The following is a 19,844-nucleotide window of genomic DNA, read 5'->3' on the forward strand; positions in this document are numbered from 1 at the left end:
GAAGGGCCTTGTGGGAGATGGTCCACTCGGTCGGCAGAATCTGGTCTCGGCGACTGAGGAGATCCGCGAGGGAGTTCATTTTTCCCGGAATGAACTGCACTGAGAGGATTATGTTCTGCTGGAAACACCAAATCAAGATCTGCTCGGCCTTCAACGAGAGGGACGTTGAGTGTGTGCCCCCCTGGTTTTTCAGGTAAGCTAGGCAGACTGTGTTGTCCCCGTGGAGGAGAACAGACTTTCCCCGAAGGGTGGGTGCAAACTGAAGGAGAGAGAGGCGAACTGCCTCCATCTCGAGAAGATTGATGTGGAGCAGAGACTCCTGATGGCTCCAGAGGCCGGAGGTCTCGAGAAGATCGAGGTGAGCGCCCCAGCCGGACTTGGAGGCGTCCGTGAACAGGAACACCTGAGGGGCCGGGGACTGGATGGGTACCGGAGTCCTCAGCCACACCGGGTCTAACCACTGAGAGACAGCAGTCAGGAACCACGGACCCAGAGTGATCACCTGCGAGTAGACAGGTGGTTTCGAGGACCGGAGAGAGACTTCTCGTTGGAGGGGACGCTTGTACACCCTCCCCAGGGGAAGGAGGGGGGAAAGAGACTCCATCGTACCCAAGAGTTGGCAAAGGTGACGAAGGGTCACGGTGCGGCGAGCACTGAGTCGCGCAATCCGTGACGTGAGGGCGTCGAGACGGGCTGAGGTGGGAGCCACCGTGTAGGACACCGTGTCGAAAGACATGCCCAAATAGACAAAGGATTGGGACGGGTGGAGGTCGGACTTGGAGTGGTTGATCAGAAAGCCCAACTCTGAAGTCCAGCCCATGACCAGGCGCGAGTGAGTCCGACAGAGGGACTGGGATGCAGCCAGGGTCAGCCAATCGTCCAGGTAGAGCTTCAGACGAACTCCCCCCGCCCGAACCAAGGCAGCTAGTTCTCTGGTGACCTTGGTGAAAATGAGGGGGGCCAGAGACAGACCGAAGGGGAGGGCCCGAAACTGGTAGACCACCCCTGACCAGACGAACCGGAGGAGATGCTGAACGTTCTCGTGGACCAGGATGTGAAAATAAGCGTCCGATAGGTCGAGAGACGTGGCCCAGTCCCCCGGACGGATGGCAAGTCTGATGGAGGAGGGAGTCTCCATCTTGAAAGGAGACTTTTGGATGTGGTCGTTCAGAGCAGAGAGGTCGAGAATCGGCCGAAACTCGCCATTCTTTTTGGGGACCGTGAAGAGGCGGGCGTAAAATCCCGGGCCGGGATTGGACACCGGGAAAATGGCCCCTTTTGTCAACAGATCCCGGACCTCTGTTTCCAGGACAAGAGCCCGAGAGGGGTCTCTTGGTTCTGGGAAGGCAATCGGAACGACCGTGAGAGGAGGGGGGGAAACCAGAGGGAAAGAGTACCCCGTCCGCACAACTCTCAACACATAATGATTTCGAACGTGTTTTTCCCAAGCAGGGAGAGCACGTTGAAGAGCGCCCACGGAGGAGAGGAGAGGGGCTGAGTGTTGAGAGTGCGGGCGGGGCGAGTCAAAAGGGACCCGAAGGAGGCTGTCTAGTGAAAGCCTTCTGGGGGCCCTTCTGCCCTGGTTTCCTCGCCTTCTGCCGCTTCTGCCCAACAGGCTGAGGGCGGCGAAAGTTCGAAAATTCAGGCTGACGGCGGTCGAAGCCCTGAGTGGGCCGAGCCTGCTGAAAAGAGGAGGTTTGGGTGGCAGGAGGGTGGAACTCCTTGGCTGGGGTGCCCTTGTGACGCTTCGGAGGGGGGGCGGAGAACGCCCGAGAACCTACCAGGAAATCAGCCTGACGGCGCTTCTGCGACTTCTCAACCACGGCCTTAACAGTGCCGGGGTTGAAAAGAGCAGAAGACGTCGTCAGGGTGTTCCTCAAAGTCCTCCGTTCCTCAGGAGAGAGGTATGAGGACCTGAGGTGAGCGTCACGATACAGAGCGAGCAGCTGTGCTCTCAGACGGAGGAGAAGCTCAGTCTGGGACGTCATAGCTGCTCTAAGGGCAGAAAAGGCGTGTCCGGCCTGGTTCCCGTCAACCTGGGCTAGGGGCGTGAAACCAGACCGGAGGTTGGAGCCAGAGGCCACTGTCCCCGTCGAATTGATGGCAGCGTCCGACCAATGCCAAGCATTAGAGAGACATTGAAGAGAGTCACTGACGACTCCCTCCAAATGAGAAAAGGCCAGTGGGGGCAGTGAGAAGGAGGACACTGCAGGGGCAGCGCCCCGAAAGGGTTCGTTATCGGTACCCACCGCCTTACTGGTGTGCTGGAAGGGGAGGGTGCTGGTGTCAAACGCAAACTGTCCCCCACTTTTGCAAGTCATCCTAGGGAAAGTGAAAGGATCCCTAGGGTTGGGGAAAGAAGGAGCAGTGTCCTGGGCCTCAGGGGGGACAGTACTGCCAGTCTTGTCCGAATCATTAGACCGGAAAGACTGGAGCACCAGGTCCCAAGCCAACTGAATGTTAGGGTGACAGGTCAGTCGCAAACGCGAGCGCCTGTCACTCAGTGGACCCCCCTGCATAGAGTCGAAGGCAGCCCGAGCATTAGCCTTGGAAGACTGGCCCTCAGAAAAGGCTCCTTCTCCCAATCTGTTAGCCAACAAATTGAGGAAGGTGGTCGTAACCGTGGACCTGTCGGCGGACGGGTCCTCGGCGGAAACTTCCTCAGACTCAAAAGTAGTCAATGGTGGGGAAGAATGACCCTCAGGATGAGAAGCCTGGGGGACCGAGAGGGTCTCAGAAGGGGTGCTGGAAGGTAAAGCACCGGAACCTCTACCCCTGACCTCAGCAGAGATGGAGTCAAGCTGCCCCTGAAAGGCGCGCTTGAAAGAGGTGAATTCTTCCTTAAACGAGGACATCATCGAAAGCAGCTGACCGTCTGACGATGTGTCAGCCACCCTAGAGGGTAACCGGAGTTCCGGGTATAAATCATCATCAGAAGAGATATCCTCGAACTCATGAAAGGAGGCCGGAATGTTCAAATCCAAATTCTGGGGTTGGTCGCCTCCAGGACGAGTCAAAGCCGAAGTTGCCACAGCCTGTGAGGCATACCAGACCGGGTCAGCAAACACGGCATGTTGAGAGTGTGTATCCCAGGCAGAGGACAGAGTCACATCCCCACGCATGCCCCCAGTCGAGGCCACGGTAGGACCGTCCCGGGCCGCGGCCCCGTTAGGAGGTACGGCACGGGCCCCGTCCCGACTCGCAGCCCAGTTTGGGTCCGAGGCGCGGGCCCCGGCCCCGTACGGGGCCGGGGACCGGGCCGCGGCCCCGACCAGGCTCGCGGACCGAGCACCGGGCCCGTCAGAGCACGGAGCACCGGGCCCGTCAGAGCACGGAGCACGGGCCGAGGAACCGACCATGCCCACAGACCGGGCCCCGGTCCCGTCGGAGTATGGGGCCCGGGCCGCGGCCCTGTCCAGGCTCGCTGGACCGGCCGCGTCCAGGCTCGCGGCCCGGATCGCGGCCGTGTCCAGGCTCGTGGCCCGGATCGCGGCCCCGTCCAGGCCAGCGTCCCCGGGCGCAGACAGGTCAACGGCCGTGACCAGACCATCCGATACCGAGGCACTGCAAGAAGCTGCGAGTGCCTGGTAGGATGAAAAATCGAGAATGCCAGCAGCACGCAAGACTTGACAGGCCGCATCGAGCGCTGCGGTGGACGATGCAGGGAGATTGGAGACAGTGGTGGGGAGAGCGGAGACCACCACCAAAGCCTCCGAAACTTGAACCCGCCGTTGGTCAGGACCTTGAACCTGAAGACCAGGGGGAGGATGGTAGTCAGGCTCCGCCAGACTACCAGCCAGAGCCCCGGAAAACGCTAAGGGGGAGGGGGGCTCACTCCGTAAAGGCGGGTGAGAGGGGGATTGTTGAACCCCAGAGACCCCACCCACGGGGGATGGAGAGTCAGGGGTAGAGCGGCCAGAAATCGGCGCGCTCATCAACCTTTGTTGAAGCAGGGCTAACTTTCTTTGTTTAGCACGCCTCTTTCGAAGAGCGTTGGGACTGGGATGGGGGCTGGGGGCCCAACGTCCCGTTGTGTCCCTATTCTGGTCGGACCCAGACATAATTCTTTCTAAACAAAAAGACTGAAGAAAGACAAGATATAGCAGACAAGCAGACGAAAGCTAATGCAAAGAGAAAGAAAATTTTTTCACTTCCCTGAACGAAGAGCAGCCGGACGCTTGAGGAGAACCAAAAAACCAATGAAAAAACACACCAGTAACTTGGTAGAGAAAACGTGCACAAGACACAGTCAAACTAATTCTTCTGTATATTTTTTTCCAAGAAGAAAAAGCCTAGAATCACAGACGAATATCCAACGGTAAAGATTCAGCACAGACGATGTGAACTCGTCGGCGAAAAAGAGTGAAGTGACTAGTGACTCGCCCTCGTTGGCGTATGACGTACTTCGGATGACGTATTTATCGCTAAGCGCTACTAGCGTCACCCGCAAAGGGCGGTCACTCTGGGGTATAACTCTAGTTTCACTTTCGTTTTCTTTCGGTGGTTAAGGGTCTATATGCAAAATAACATTGTGCTTGGTAAATCTAAATTAATAGTTGTAATACAATAGTTTAGTCCCTCTTTAGGGCGAGGGCCAGATGCAAAACAGCATATCTATGCTTATTCTTGTCACCCACATAAAATACAGATTTGTAATTGTCATTGTCATTGGCATTGTCATTGTCTCTCTATCCTTCTCTCTTTTAGTCTTTGTACCTGGGAAGATGGAGATGGTCTTGACAGCTCTCAGCACACGGAAAGTGCGCAGGGCCTGTGTTGCGCTGGTGCTGGAGGAGGCTTGTCTCGTGCTCGACTCGGCTGCTCCCAGAGTTTCGCTCATTGCAGGAAAGGAGGCCACCCTGTAGACAACATAAACACATCAACCCTGTAAACCAGCTCGCAGTGAGATCAACAAACCAACCAACAGTATCACATCAATCATGTAAACCAGCTCACAGGATTGAATAATCCATGTGAACAGACTCAAAGTGAGATCAACAGACCAACCCACAGTATCACATCAATCATGTAAACCAACTCACAGTATCACTTAAATCCTGTACACCAACTCACTTCGTGAGATCATCAAACCCTATAGTGTGCACAGTTTCAGAGGTCTTACTTGAAAAACATCCCAGGTAACCTCAACGTTAAGTTTTTTTTGTCCATGGGCTGACGGCCGGCCGTCCATACAGACGGGCACATGCGAATCCTAATTTACTCACCAATTACTCAGGTGAGTCAAACATCGAACATGACCCCCTGTAACCCCCAAAACTTGACGAGGGTCAATCAAACTTACGTAAATTCGGGAGATTATCAAACTCTGGAAGTGTGCAAGGTTTCAAAGCTCTATCTTCAAAACATCCGAGATAACCTAAACGTGAAGTTGTTTTGAAACGAACATGACCCCGCTGTGACCCCACCATTTCACAAGGGTCAACCAAACTGGGGTCACTTTGTGAGATCATCAAAGCCTAAAAGTGTGCAAAGGTTCAGAGGCCTTGCTTGAAAAACATCCGAGATAAACCTCAACGTTTAGTGTTTTGTCCACGAATCCTGATACTCACCAATTACTCAGGTAAGTCAAAAAGCAGATAAAAAAACAAAGAAAGCATGAAAAAACTACTGCAGTCCGCTGTTTACACTGCTTTTTCTCACTCCACAAAGCAAAACATTTTATCTATTTAGTTTTTATGTTCGGGTAGTGTGGATGTGTGATTTGTTCAAAATATCAAAGCACAGTTAATGCATAACTCTGTGTTAAAGTTGTGGTCAGTGACTTAATTTGGGTTAGAGACCGTTGTTATGTTGGCTAGTGAAATATTTCCTTTGGCTATAGTAAAATGTCAGACTCAGAGGCATGAGTGAGACTTTCAGGGCTGTTCTCTTTGTTTGACACCTAATATTTTCAGTTTCAACTAATGCACTGTACTAAACTTCTTTGAACGAAATCAATTTTTACAGATCTGCATGACATTTTCCTTACTTGAGTTAAAATGACTGGGAGCAGAGAAATCCAAAATAATACTCGAATAATCATGAGTATAACAAGGATGAACATATTTGCTTGAATTGTTCTATACTTGTGTAAAAATGAATGTTGGGTAGAAGAGAAACGACCCTCACCCTGCAATGATAACGATGAGGTCGAGCCAGTTCCAGGGGTCGCGAAGGTAGGTGAACTGGCCGATAAAGAGGCCCCGCGCCACTATTTTGATCAACATCTCTGTCAAGTAGATGCCGAAGAACACAAGTCTGTAAAAGCAGGGACAAAACCAATTGGTTGAGGACCACAAGGTCGAGGCACGAAAGGTCGAGAACATTTAGTCTTAAATCAAAATGTCAAAGGTGATAAAAGGTCGAAGTGACAAAAGGTGGAGGGCTGACCTCTCTCTCTCTCTCACTCTCCCTCTCTGTAGGTAATGTTGTAATTAGTAATACTGTATGATTGCGATTGACAATTGTCCTTTTATTGTCTTTATTTTTACATTAAGTCAAGTTTTGACTGAATGTTTTAACATAGAGGGGGAATCGAGACGAGGGTCATGGTGTATGTGTGTGTGTGTGTGTGTGTGTGTGTGTGTGTGTGTGTGTGTGTGTGTGTGTGTGTGGTGTGTGTGTGTGTGTCTGTCTGTCTGTCTGTCTGTCTGTCTGTCTGTCTGTGCGTGTGTGTGTGTAGAGCGAATCAGACTAAACTACTGGACCGATCTTTATGAAATTTGACATGAGAGTTCCTGGGAATGATATCCCCGGACGTTTTTTTATTTTTTTCGATAAATGTCTTTTATGACGTCATATCCGGCTTTTTGTAAAGGTTGAGGCGGCACTGTCACACCCTCATTTTTCAAACAAATTGATTGAAATTTTGGACAAGCAATCGTCGACGAAGGCCGGACTTCGGTATTGCATTTCAGCTTGGTGACTTAAAAATTAATTAATGACTTTGGTCATTAAAAATCTGAAAATTGTAAAAAAAAAAATTTTTATAAAACGATCCAAATTTACGTTCATCTTATTCTTCATCATTTTCTGATTCCAAAAACATGTAAATATGTTATATTTGGATTAAAAACAAGCTCTAAAAATTAAAAATATAAAAATTATGATCAAAATTAAATTTTCGAAATCAATTCAAAAACACTTTCATCATATTCCTTGTCGGTTCCTGATTCCAAAAACATATAGATATGATATGTTTAGATTAAAAACACGCTCAGAAAGTTAAAACGAAGAGAGGTACAGAAAAAGCGTGCTATCCTTCTCAGCGCAACTACTACCCCGCTCTTCTTGTCAATTTCACTGCCTTTGCCACAAGCGGTGGACTGACGATGCTACGAGTATACGGTCTTGCTGAAAAATTGCAGTGCGTTCAGTGTCTTTCTGTGAGTTGGACAGCTTGACTAAATGTTGTGCGTGAGCCTAAAATCTCCATCCTTCAGTAATAACGCGCTCTCTCTCTCTCTCTTTATTCTCTGTATATGTTCCAAGGACAGGTTGGAAGATTAGGCTAAGCCTAAAACCTTTATCCTTATGTAATAAAGTTCTGAGTTCTGAGTTCTCTGTCTCTGTTTCTGTCTCTGTCTCTGTCTCTGTCTCTCTCTGTCTCTCTGTCTCTCTCTCTCTCTCTCTCTCTCTCTCTCTCTCTCTCAGCTGGGTTGAAAGGTAAAAGCACAAGCTGCGAATCTTCAAATCGAACAGACAGAAATGGAAAGTGTAGGCTGTGACGACTTACTCTAGCCACTCAAGCTGGTTGAGGGATGGGATGGCGAGACAGATGCAGTTGGTGAGAATGGTGAAGAGGATAAGAAAGTCGAAGATCTGGTTTGTGGCCACGTACACCGCGATGCGGCGAATGGGGTTCCAGGCGGGCAGGAGGAAACAGGACGGAGAAGCGCAGAAGCGATAGATATGGATGTGGTGCAGCCATCGCGACAACACCACGAACGACTGCAACGTTAGACTAGCAATACAGTAAGCTGTAAATGTTTACAGTCGTTGTCCTCTGAAAACACAAATCCAAAGTCGGGACGGTTCCACATATAAAGTAAACAGCATTATTGGCTTTTTACTTTAACAATCCAAGTTTCACCTGAATCTCAAACCCATTCAGTACCTCGATTTGTCACATATAAACATTATAAGTACTGATGTTTGGTGGCTTGTTAATAGACCAGATTGTGTGTTGGTCCGAGGGGGCCATATCTTCTTCGGTTTCATCTTCATCGACCAAGGCCGAGGGCCGCCTTCTTTAAGAAACAAACAGAAGACTCACTTCCTTCTGAACCAATTTCCCTGAACCACCCTACCCCATAGACCCTGTTTTCTCAGATATTCTGTTCATAACCTCTGTAAGTTTACCCACATTTTAAGACTCCTACTATCTTAAGACCTGATTTTATCAGGCAGGATTATCTAGGTCTTAAAAGGATTCCACTACAGATGACCCCACCCCCTCCCCCCCAACCACCACCAAATAAAATATGTTTTTTTGGTGCTGTTGCAGCTTGATAAAATTATGTTCAAGAGAACGTTTACGTCAGACTGATTGACACAAACTTGATAGACTGATTGACACAAACTTGATCCTAATCAGAAATGTGACCAGTGTGTATCAATCCATTTCGTTATTCAACCCTAAGAATTATCAGTATATCACATATATACAAACTTGCACCACCCCAACCTCCTTCCCACCACCATATCACTAGCCTGACATACTCAACAGCCACCAAATTTTGATTTAAACAAACATGTTACCAGAACCATAATAATTATACATTAATGCTTGATCAAATTGAGTTTTGGCGGGTCGAGACATAATATGTGTACTCAGACACTTGCGTGACCTCATTTCTGTTACTTGACAAACCAAAGCTTGATCCCTGTTGAACTCTTATCTTATACCCCCATTCCACACATCCGTTCTAGCTTCCGTTCCCAGCCATCTTGAGGACGGCTGCCACTACGATCAGATGCTGCACAAACGGCCGTTTTTGGCATCTTTGCGCTCCAATAGCGTTCTGTTAACGATCGTAATGATGCCGTACAGTTGAAACACCGACCATAATTATGAGGTTTTGATTGCGATACAACACCGTCCTTTACCGTTCTCTTCCGTTGTAGCTCCGATGATTAGCGTCCAAGCAACGTTCAATAGTGATCCGATGCCGTTCCGTTACCGCGTCAACCGGTCTGTACCATTCCTGACCGTTCTGTACCGTTCTTTAACGATAGCACAGCGACCGTAGCGTGCTGATAGCGTTTCATTAGTGTTCTGTTACCGTTGTTTGTAAGCATTTGCCGAAGTTATTTAAAGCGGAGCACATATTCTGCCAATATGCAGTTGCTTGCTAAACACCAAGACTTATTGCTTTTGGAAGTCGAACGGTAAACATATTGAACAGGAAGAGTGTGACATTCTTTTTTTCCCCGCGTTGTTATTCCAATCAGAGGTCGGCCAGGGATCTCTATTGGAATGGTTTCTCAACTCAACTCAACTCAACTCAAATTTTATTGGCTTCAATTTTCACATAGAAGAATTTGTCTTGCGCTTGGGATTAAGACATAGGCAGAAAGTAAGAGTATAACATATAAAAACAGCATTCATATCACATTTCATGTATCACAGCGGTTTGGACAATATCAGAACGTAACGGTAATGAAATACTACGAGAACGTTAGAAAATTGGCTTTGAGATTGGAACGGCTTCAGGACGTTTCGGGATCAGAATGGGGAACGGTTGGGAACGGTATGAGAGCGTTAGTGCTGTGGTAGCCGCTCACTTCCGATGCGTTAGCGTTGCGTTACCATTGCGGTTCCAATAACGATCTATGAGTTCCGTTACCGATGTGTTAAGGTTCCATTACCGTTCCTTTGGAAATGTTAAAATGTTGAACAAGCAGCCCGAACTCACCCGTCCCAACCGTTCCTACCGTTCTAAGGAGTTCCGTTAACGTCCATTGGCGTTCCATTAAGGTTCACTCCCGATCTCTCCCATTCCCGTGCCGTTCCTTGGTCGATACGGGAACGGAACCTAGAACGGATGTGTGGAATAGGGGTATTAACCAACAATGACCCGTGTTGTGGGTCACAGGGCTCCCCACCGATGCTCTACCCAGATTATTAACCAACAATGACCCGTGTTGTGGGTCACAGGGCTCCCCACCGATGCTCTACCCAGAGTATTAACCAACAATGACCCGTGTTGTGTGTCAAAGGGCTCCCCACCGATGCTCTACCCAGAGTATTAACCAACAATGACCCGTGTTGTGGGTCAAAGGGCTCCCCACCGATGCTCTACCCAGAGTATCCTGGGTTCCCAAAGGAGAATTTGGGAGAATCTCAGCAGAATTTGAGAGGGTCCCAAAACCGGAAGGACTTTTAACAGCTCTGTGAGACCTTTATACAAGTGTTATTTGTCATATCGGTTAGATTTACTTCGTAAATGTCGGTCGGTAGAGATCCGGCAGGACATTTCCTCAGCCGACTGACATCTTCTTCACGAAATCCTACTGATTTAGTTGGACTATTGTATTTCACTCGATCAACTGCAGTTGACCAACTGAGTCTCTGAAACTGGCCCAGGGCACGGCTTAGGAGACTACTAACCTTGCTCGGGATTCCAGGGTCGACCTCCTCTAGTGGCAGGCCGAGGTAGTAGGGTGGGGGCTCGCCGAACTCCGGCTTTAATGACGTGCCCTCCTCCAGGTCAGGGTTTCTGTCCGGCCTTCTCTCTAGCTCGTCCTCGTCCAGTCCGAACTTCAGCTCGCCGTCCTTTAGGTGAGCCTCCTGGGACCTGATCACACACACACACACACACACACACACACACACACACACATACACACACACAAACCATAAACATATTGTCAAAATGTACTAATGCACATACAAAGATTGTCAACATATCTCTGTTTGCACTGCAGCTCGTTTGACTCCATCCCAACACTACCAGAACAACAGGCTAGGATTGAAGGTGCTGTAGGCATTATTGCATACAGCAGCTGCCCTCAATACTTGGCTACAAGAAATCACAGATAATATAAAAATAGAAAAAAATTCTCCATTTGATTTTCATAAGTGCTCATCACTGGGACATTCAGGTAGCTTCCTCCCTGTGAAAAGCTAGCAGCAACAGATTCGCGCTACCCAGGTGTGTGCGTGTAGAGGTCTAATCAGCTACCTGCGATTTTGGCAGAATGACCGAAATCTGTTATGTGCCACTATGGTGACATGGGAGTGGGACATGGATACAGTCTCTGAGTCTGCACATAAAGTTTACCCGTGACCGTGTCCGTCCCGGCCCAGATTCGAACCCGTGACTCGCAGATCACAAGTCTAATGCTCTACCATCTGAGCCGACGGGCTCCCATTTTGTAATTATTTGTATGTTATCTTTCACCCCCTCCCCCCCCCCCCCCCCTCCCTTTCGAGCCATTGTAAAGCGCTTCGAGCTGTGGAGAAGCGATATATAAATGTTCAATTTTTATCATTATTAGTATTATTATTATTGTTAAACCTGACAGTCTTAATGACTCGTGGTGCATGTACTACATTATCGCATTTTTACTGATCACATGACAAAAACACCTGTTGTCATTGGTCAACTAGGAACTGTATATCAATTGATATCGCAGAGGAAGTTCCTAGTGAATTTGATATCGTGCAGGAAGTAGTTTTCCAATTGTAAGTTTGAAGAAAAAAATCTCACTTGAAGGAAACACAAGTCTCCCATTATTTTAAAGTGCAAATTTATAAAAGGAAAGTAATTGCATCAGCAATCTTACCGAGGGAGGCGATTGGAACAGACGTAAACAAACTGAACTTTGGAGCAAGAAGCGAGTTCTCTTGCAGGGTATCAGCGCTCATCACTAACGTAAAGACTGGAAATGAGCAGCCGATTTAAACGTTTTGCTCCAGCATAAATCACTATCCCATCCCTCTTTGTCGTAGCCATGCAAAATCCACACAAAAACCTCAACAGCTTCAAAACAGTCACGAAGGCTATCTGAAGACGCCATCTTTGAAAGTTGTCTTGGAATATTGTGTCGTCTGCAGTTGGCGATTCGACAAAATTATCAACACTGCAGTCCGTCGATAACGACTAAGAACTGGAAGCTGTCTTCTACACAGAAAATGAGCCAGAGGACTTCACTGATACAGTTCCTGCCATCGTTTAGAATTGCCAAATTAAAGCCTTTGAAGTCTAAAAGACTGCAAGTAACCACGAAGGCTGTTCCGTGTTCCTCCACTGAACCTTTTTTGTGTGATCTGTTTACACAATATTTTTCTTTTCTTTGTTGTTTTTAGATACCTTATTTACGTCTTAGAAAACGAAAGAGTATTTGAAAAATGAAAGTTATAGAAGCTCAGCAAAGTTGCGAAAGCAGGAACAGACAATCCAACATTTCCAACATGGCAGTAGCCTCCCTTGCCCTTGACCGATTTCTTAATGGGTTCTTCTTCCGAAATGGAATGCGATAAAATTGTTATCGTTAGATTTGACTGCGATATCCAGATTTATCAGTGCCAATGTCGAGAAAGCTGAAATCATATCGCCTCGATCTGATATGATTTCAGCTTTCTCGACATTGGCACTGATAAATCTGGATATCGCAGTCAAATCTAACGATAACTAATATTGTCTTGTCATGTTGAACTTTAGCGTTGTAATTTCATAGCTCACAATCCATTGGCAATGAGCGGCACTAGAATGACCAAAATGAAACATGGAAAATACATGGAGTAACTTAGGTTTCTGGGTAGTTATTGAAGTGACTTATATAAAGAAATGAAAAAATTGCGAAAACTAAAGGACATAGATTGCCGTCGCTATGGAAACTGGCATACACAGCACCATATTGGATTTCTAGGAAACGGTTTTACAGCAACATCACACATCAGAAATGCTTGATATTTGGCAAAAAGATACACAAGACTTTTATCTACAATCATAAAATTCATATATAGAACGATATTTTGACAAAACACTAAAGTTGAATTTAAATTAATTTTTAAAATAAAGATTAATGAATATGCAGTTAGAAATGCATTAATCCTTATAACACAAATTAATTTAAATTCAACTGTAGTCTTTAGTCAAAATATCGTTCCATATGATTGCAGATACAAGTCATGTGTATCCTTGTGCCAAATATTATGCATGTCTGATGTATGATTTTGCTGTGAACGGCTCAGATCATGGGTAATGTTAACACCTTCACATTTAAATACTTATTGTATAGCCATCCATTGAATTCAGAAGAAAACTAAGCATACTAAACTGCTAAGCATGAAATAAACAATAAGGAAATAAAAAGAACCAACAGCATCGTTTTGTGCGTGTGGGTAGTTGACACGTTGTATTCACAAAACACGGCGGAAAATGGCGACCAATTTGCTGCACAGCGACAAGTCACTTTCTTCAACCTAGGCCAGTACTTTCATACATGACAAAGGAAAGCAAATGAGGCCTGAATAATAAAGTTATAGTGTTCCTGTGTGTCTCTGAGTGATAAACTGTTAACGTAATTGCACTCAGCAGATTTTTCTTCCGCTCAGAACTTTCGTGTCACACGGTCTTTGCGACACTGAAGAGAGAGATCGCACTCTTGCAGAAAATCATTCACAACACAGACCAGTCAGTTTTACTTTTACTGTTTTAGCATTGAAATTGGGAGGGGCTACTATTATAGTGTGTTTTAAGAAAGAAAAACACTATAGTATCGGCAGAACACGACCAAATGAGTTTCGTGTCACAGCGTTATGGGCGTGAGATTGTTTAGACTTTTTGTTCTCACACTGTAGCAACATCATTGACAACACAGACCAGTCATTTTTACACGATTGAAGGCACGTTTTGTCAGTTTTCTTGGAATTGTTTGATTTACGTCGGGATTTAAAGTAAGCTACTGATTCAGCGATGACTTAATTTGTTTCTCGATGCATAAAATGTTATAAAGCGGTTGATATTTGCCCGTAAATTACCATCAAAGCTGAAAATGTCGGCTTTCGAGCGCCGGAAATGGCTGTTCGATGGGTTTCGGAAGTAGAAATGTGCTTTATTTCACAAAATCAGCTCGTATTTGACATCGGTTTGGGATTCTAATGGACGATGGAGTCATTGAAGATGCAAAGACGTGCTATTTCGGGGGTAGAATATATCGACCGAGCACGTAGACGAGAGGCGTTCAAATATATATGAGAGATGAGCGTACGCGTGGCTCCTGACCGCGAATGGGACAGGTGGAGCACGTGTGAACGAAATGTCAGAAAGGCGTTTAGTTGTGTAATAAAACGGTTCGGTGCATCATTTTCAATTGAAATTTGGATCAAGCTAGAAACACACGTACCCTGTTGCCCTTAGATAACGGCACACACACATACACACACACATACACATACACACAAAACCCTGGCGCACACACACACACACACACACACACACACACACACACACACACACACACACACAGTATACACATACAGTATACACATACACACCACACACTTAGTCGTTAAAGAGGTGCTTTCGGAGCTGTCTTTTAAGCCTGTCCTGAATTGGACGAAGTCGACTTCGCGTAGCTCACTTCGCGAAGCTTCCGGAACGAGAATTCGTCCCTGAATTGAACTACTTTCAGCATATCTTCGCAAAGTCCAAGGGAATGCACTTGGCTCTTTCGAGTGTAATTTCTCCGTCCATCTTGAATCAAAAAGCACTCTTCTGACAAAAAGAACAACTTCGTCGCAGAGCTAAGGCGTAGCTTCGCATGTCAAGTCAAGTCAAGCCAAGTCAATATATTTTTTTTTTAAACCCATGTTAACACTTGTGAAGCGAAGTAGGGTACAAAGTACTTCGCCGTAGCTGCAGGTTTTTGGTATAAAGACTTCGCGAAGCTTCGCCAAGTCGACTTCGTGCTCAATTAATAAGGACGGACTTTAAAAGAAGATAATGACAGACATGACCTGATATTTACAGGCAGTGAATTCCAAAGGTATGCACCATAATAGAAACGCTTGTTTTAATAAACAAATCAATGCACTTGGCAAAACAAGGTATTTCTAGTGTTTGGATAATATGGCGGAGATGATTTGAAGAGTTGTATAAGATAGGTTGGGGCTTCGTGATAGACGACTTTGAACATAAATGTACATTTATTATACAAAAGCTGCTTCTTTAAGCTTAACATCCCTATACTTTCCATCTTTTCATCGGTAGGAAGAGATGAACTGGGCAGAATTAACTTAGCAGCTCTTCGCTGGAGCGACTTTTTCAAGTGAACCTCACTTAGTCACTACACCCGTCCCAGACTATGGAAGCATAATCAATGTAGGTTTTTATGTGGGCCTTGTAAAAGAGTGTTCGTGTGTCCAAATTAATAATGCATTGTAACTTTGATAACAGAAACAGACTTTTAGCAATTTCCTTGCAAATTTTTATTGCTGTGAGTATGCCATCTGAGATTATTATCAACAATTAGTCCCAATAAACGGTGCTCAGCTACTTGCTCAATGGGGTGCTCATTTAGGGACAGACTCAAGAGTTATTTCTGAAAGTCGATGTTTTAGGCGAGTGCAGATTATCATGGACTGTATCTATCATTGAGAGAGAGAGAGAGAGAGAGAGAGAGAGAGAGAGAGAGAGAGAGAGAGAGAGAGAGAGAGAGAGAGAGAGAGTTGTGATGATTGATTTGATTAAAAACATAATTTCTAAAAACAAAAGACTGTATGTTACTGATCAAAACAAATTATGAATCTATTGTCCCATTCGCGGTCGGCAGCCACGCGTACGCTCATCTCTCACATTTGAACGCCTCTCGTCTACAGGCTCGGTCGATATATTCTACCCCCGAAATAGCATTTCTTTGCATCTTCAATGACTCCATCGTCCATTCGAATCACAAACCGATGTCAAATACGAGCTGATTTTGTGAAATAAAGCACATTTCTACTTCCGAAACCGATCGAACATTTCCCGCGCTCGATAGCCGACATTTTCAGCTTTGAGGGTAATTTACGGACAAATTTCAACCGCTCTATAAAATGTATGCATCGAGAAACAAATTAAGTCATCGCTGAATCAGTAGCTTACTTTAAATCCCGACGTAAATCAAACAATTCCAAGAAAACTGACAAAACGTGCCTTCAATCGTGTCAGGCCCCGCGTATAACATCCGTCCCGCTTATGTCAGGTTATCCCCCGTGTACCTTGCGTTTCTCTCCCTGTCCTTCTGCTTGTCGGTCGCTTCGCGAACAAGCAGACGCTGATAGGAAGCGTGAGTGAAGGGAACGAAATAGAGCTGCTTCCTGGTCTGGGCAGGCATCTCGTCCTCCTTCGGTTCATTCATCATTTCCTGCTGCTTCCTGCAAACACACGTACATCCTAACTCTCAATCATAATAATAACAAGAACATTGGTTGATTAAAATCAACATGGCCGAAGCAATGTTTTCATAAAGATAAAAGAAGCGGTATTGTACGGGCACATGTTGTATTTGGGTTACATGTGTTGCAAAGTATTTGAAAATACGTAGGCATAAATACATGCAAAGAAGAGTGATAAGTACCTGTTGTGAACATAGTCAAGTGGATAATTTGATTACTTATGTATCACACTAGTTTTACTGCTACGGCAGTCCCTCTCATGAACGGACACCCTAGAGCCAGTGCAAACCTGTACGTACATTGCAGGTGGCCGGTCACGGGAGAGGTCCCCCATCACACACACTCAGACACACTGACGGACTGAGTGAGTCTTTGCTACTGGTGAACGAGCTCTACCTGTACTAAAACAATAAGGTCAAACTACTACAACTTATAACTAAAAGGGAAAAAAACTGTCCTGTAAAAATGACGTTAAAATTAAATGAACGGTGTCAGAAAAAGAGAGATAAAAGAAATCCTCAAATTCCTGAGGATACAGGCACCCCATGAAAGCAGCCACGAACATACTCACAGAGGCACATATGCTTGTGCAGATACTTTGCAAAAATATGAATTGAAAACCTGCATGTCGTAATTTCTTTTTCTCTGGCTTTATTGAATGCTTCAGGCAGTGACTTTTCCCTGTCCAGTTTTCTCTTTCGTCTCTCTTACCCCTCTCTTACCTACTACCCTCCCCTCCCCCCCCCCCCCCACCCTTCCCCTCCCCAGCCACTCCCTTTACCCAGCCCCGACAGCACAAACTTCTAATCTGCAAGGCAGAGTACACATTTTTCTAAAAGGAAGACTACTCCTCTGCAATTATATCCAGAGATCTTCCAGCTGTCTCCAAATTAAGCCAAGTGGTCGAGTCTTATACCCCCATTCCACTCAACCGTTCTAGGTCCCGTTCCCGTACCGACCAAGGAACGGTGCGGGCATGGAAGGGATCGGGAGAGAACCGCAATGGAACGTAAATGATCGTTAACGGAACTGCTTTGAACGGTAGGGTCGGTTGAGTTTGGGCTGCATGTTCACATTTTTAACCGTTCCCCTCCCGATCAGAATGAACGGTAATGGAACCTCAACCCATCAGTAACGGAACGCTTGGATCGTTAAAGGAACTTAAAACAACGGTAACGCAACGGTAGCGCTCCCACACACTGAGTTGTCATACCCACATTCCACACATCCGTTCTAGGTCCCGTTCCCGTACCGACCCAGGACGGCTGCCACTATGGTCAGACGCTGCTCAAAGATGCCAAAAACGGCCGTTTGCGCAGCGTTCCATTGTTGTGGCAGCCGTCCTTGGTTGGTACGGGAACAGGACCTAGAACGGTTGTGTGGAATGGGGGTATAACTTTTGACACCGACAAACTGAAGAATGAACAGATCTATGAGGTAACCGTCTGAATGGTCCGATCCAGGCTCAGGAAACAAAGAGTATATATGGTGTTGGTAATCTTCTCAATGAATGAGGTTATATATATATGGCAGCTGTCATTAGCCACCGCACTAGTTTTGGACTCAACCAACAGCTGGTATGTATAACATGACACACCGTGAAGCTGTGTACTGATAATGTCAACTCTGTGACTCAGCCTGGGGCGATTGTAGCTTCCCTTCTTCGTGTCCGATAGACAAGGACAATAAATAGTAGAGCATAGTGCAATTTCGTGTTGGCATCTTCTCCACTGAAAGCAAGAACCCAAAGACTGAAGACCAAAGCGCTTACCCCACTTCTGACCCGCATCACGCCCCTCCTGCTGGGTACACGTGCACTCAAGTTAACACAAGACTGACACCTCTGCTTTGACCTGTGTGCCACCAGGAGTCGGATGAGAGAGAGAGAGAGAGAGAGAGAGAGAGAGAGAGAGAGAGAGAGAGAGAGAGAGAGAGAGAGAGAGAGAGAGAGAAACACACACACACACACACACACACACACACACACACATCGATGTGCAGCTCATTTCCGAAACAGCGCAAATGGGACAACAGTGACATGATACTGTTTGAATTCCAAAAAAGCGCAGCTCATTTCCGGAACAGCACAGATGACAAAGTTGGTTTCAACAAAATGGAAGCCGCCAGTTGGTTTCAACAAAATGGAAGCAGCCAGTGACGATAGGTCACGTGCTCCTCAATGTCATCTTCCTATGGCAGCGGCCATCAAAAAGTAACTGATCTCGTGAGAGCGGTAACAAACGAGTCATGTCACCTCTCCCAACCCATTAGAGTAGATGGCCGTTGTTTGTGTGTTTGTTCTGTAAATAACAGTCTTGATCTAAGGACTATGTCCGGTCAGGAATAAAGGCTGGTTCTTGTGTATGACTGTGTACTTAAGTCAAGACGAGAGTACCTGGAGAATGAGGAACAGATGAGCTTGCGGCGCTCATCCTTTCTTTGGGATGATAGTCGCTTTTTCATTTCAAATTCAATGCTTGCTATTCTCCAGGGCAAACACCAAAAAACGTGAAAACCCTGAAAGGCAAGGGTCCAGGGGCTGCCGGGCCCCTGATAGGGTGCAGGAAGTCTGGAGGGCAACGGCCCCCAGAAGCTGAAGCTTTCTTATGTTAATAATTTTTGAAATAATACACTTAAAAACAACAAAAAAACAATTAAGAAACCGGATTTTCCGGTTTTAAAAGTTTTCAAAAACCGGATTTCCAGCAAGAACCGGAATGGTGTTAGCGCTGATTCTCTCAGACTGATTCCGTATACTTCCCTTTTACTCTATTACAAATTTAATGTCGTATGCATTTAGAGCGCTTACGTCCCTTTGTTTGTCAGATTTTTTTTAAGGGGAAGGGTAAACTAATACGTACGAAAGTCACAGTTTTCAATAATGCTTCGTGCGTCTTTGTTTATTGACCAGTACTCATGATTATGGTACCGTTGTGTTAACTCTGCACTTTCCTTTGATATAACTATAAGACTTAATTTGTATAACTAGATCAAACACGTGATAATCGCTAATGAATAAAGTAATTAATTTGTCCCGACTAAGGTACATACAGCGACTAATTCGAACCTGGCAGTGAGGAAGGTATCACCGCAACAGTTGGTCTACATTTCATTTTCATTTTCATTTTTCATAATTTTTCATTTCATTTGTCATTTTCATTACTTTATTGTCCCATCGCTGGGAAATTCGGGTCGCTTCCTCCCAGTGGAAAGCTAGCAGCAACGGAGTCGCGCTACCCAGGTGTCTGCGTGTTTAGGTGTATTCAGCCACCTGCACTTATGGCAGAATGACCAAGGTCTTTTACGTGCCATTGTGATGACACGGGGGTGGGACATGGCTTCCGTCTCTGGGTCTGCACATAAAGTTGACCCGTGTCCGTCCCGGCCCGAATTCGAACCTGCGACCTTTCGATCACAAGTCCAGTGCTCTACCAACTGAGCTATCCTTATGTACCCG

The 19,844-nt window shown here is 46.1% G+C and overlaps 1 protein-coding gene across 4 annotated transcripts in view; it reads right to left on the bottom strand.

Annotated features, from left to right (window-relative positions):
• The window catches only part of LOC138946890 (sodium channel protein 1 brain-like), a 206,328-nt gene that overhangs the window by 185,378 nt on the left and 1,106 nt on the right, over nt 1-19,844 (bottom strand). For all 4 annotated transcript variants that reach the window (XR_011449462.1, XR_011449465.1, XM_070318295.1 and 1 more), the window contains exons 2-6: nt 16,211-16,366; nt 10,613-10,799; nt 7,736-7,950; nt 6,130-6,258; nt 4,717-4,859 (exon numbers count right to left, since the gene is read on the bottom strand). Coding sequence is in view for 2 of the 4 variants with exons in the window: in XM_070318295.1 (XP_070174396.1) it covers nt 4,717-4,859; nt 6,130-6,258; nt 7,736-7,950; nt 10,613-10,799; nt 16,211-16,366 (830 nt within the window). In the remaining 2 variants the exon portion in view is untranslated. The remainder of the gene's footprint in view (nt 1-4,716; nt 4,860-6,129; nt 6,259-7,735; nt 7,951-10,612; nt 10,800-16,210; nt 16,367-19,844) is intronic.

The sequence above is a fragment of the Littorina saxatilis genome, linkage group LG1, assembly GCF_037325665.1.
Source record: "Littorina saxatilis isolate snail1 linkage group LG1, US_GU_Lsax_2.0, whole genome shotgun sequence".
Classification (NCBI taxonomy): domain Eukaryota; kingdom Metazoa; phylum Mollusca; class Gastropoda; order Littorinimorpha; family Littorinidae; genus Littorina; species Littorina saxatilis.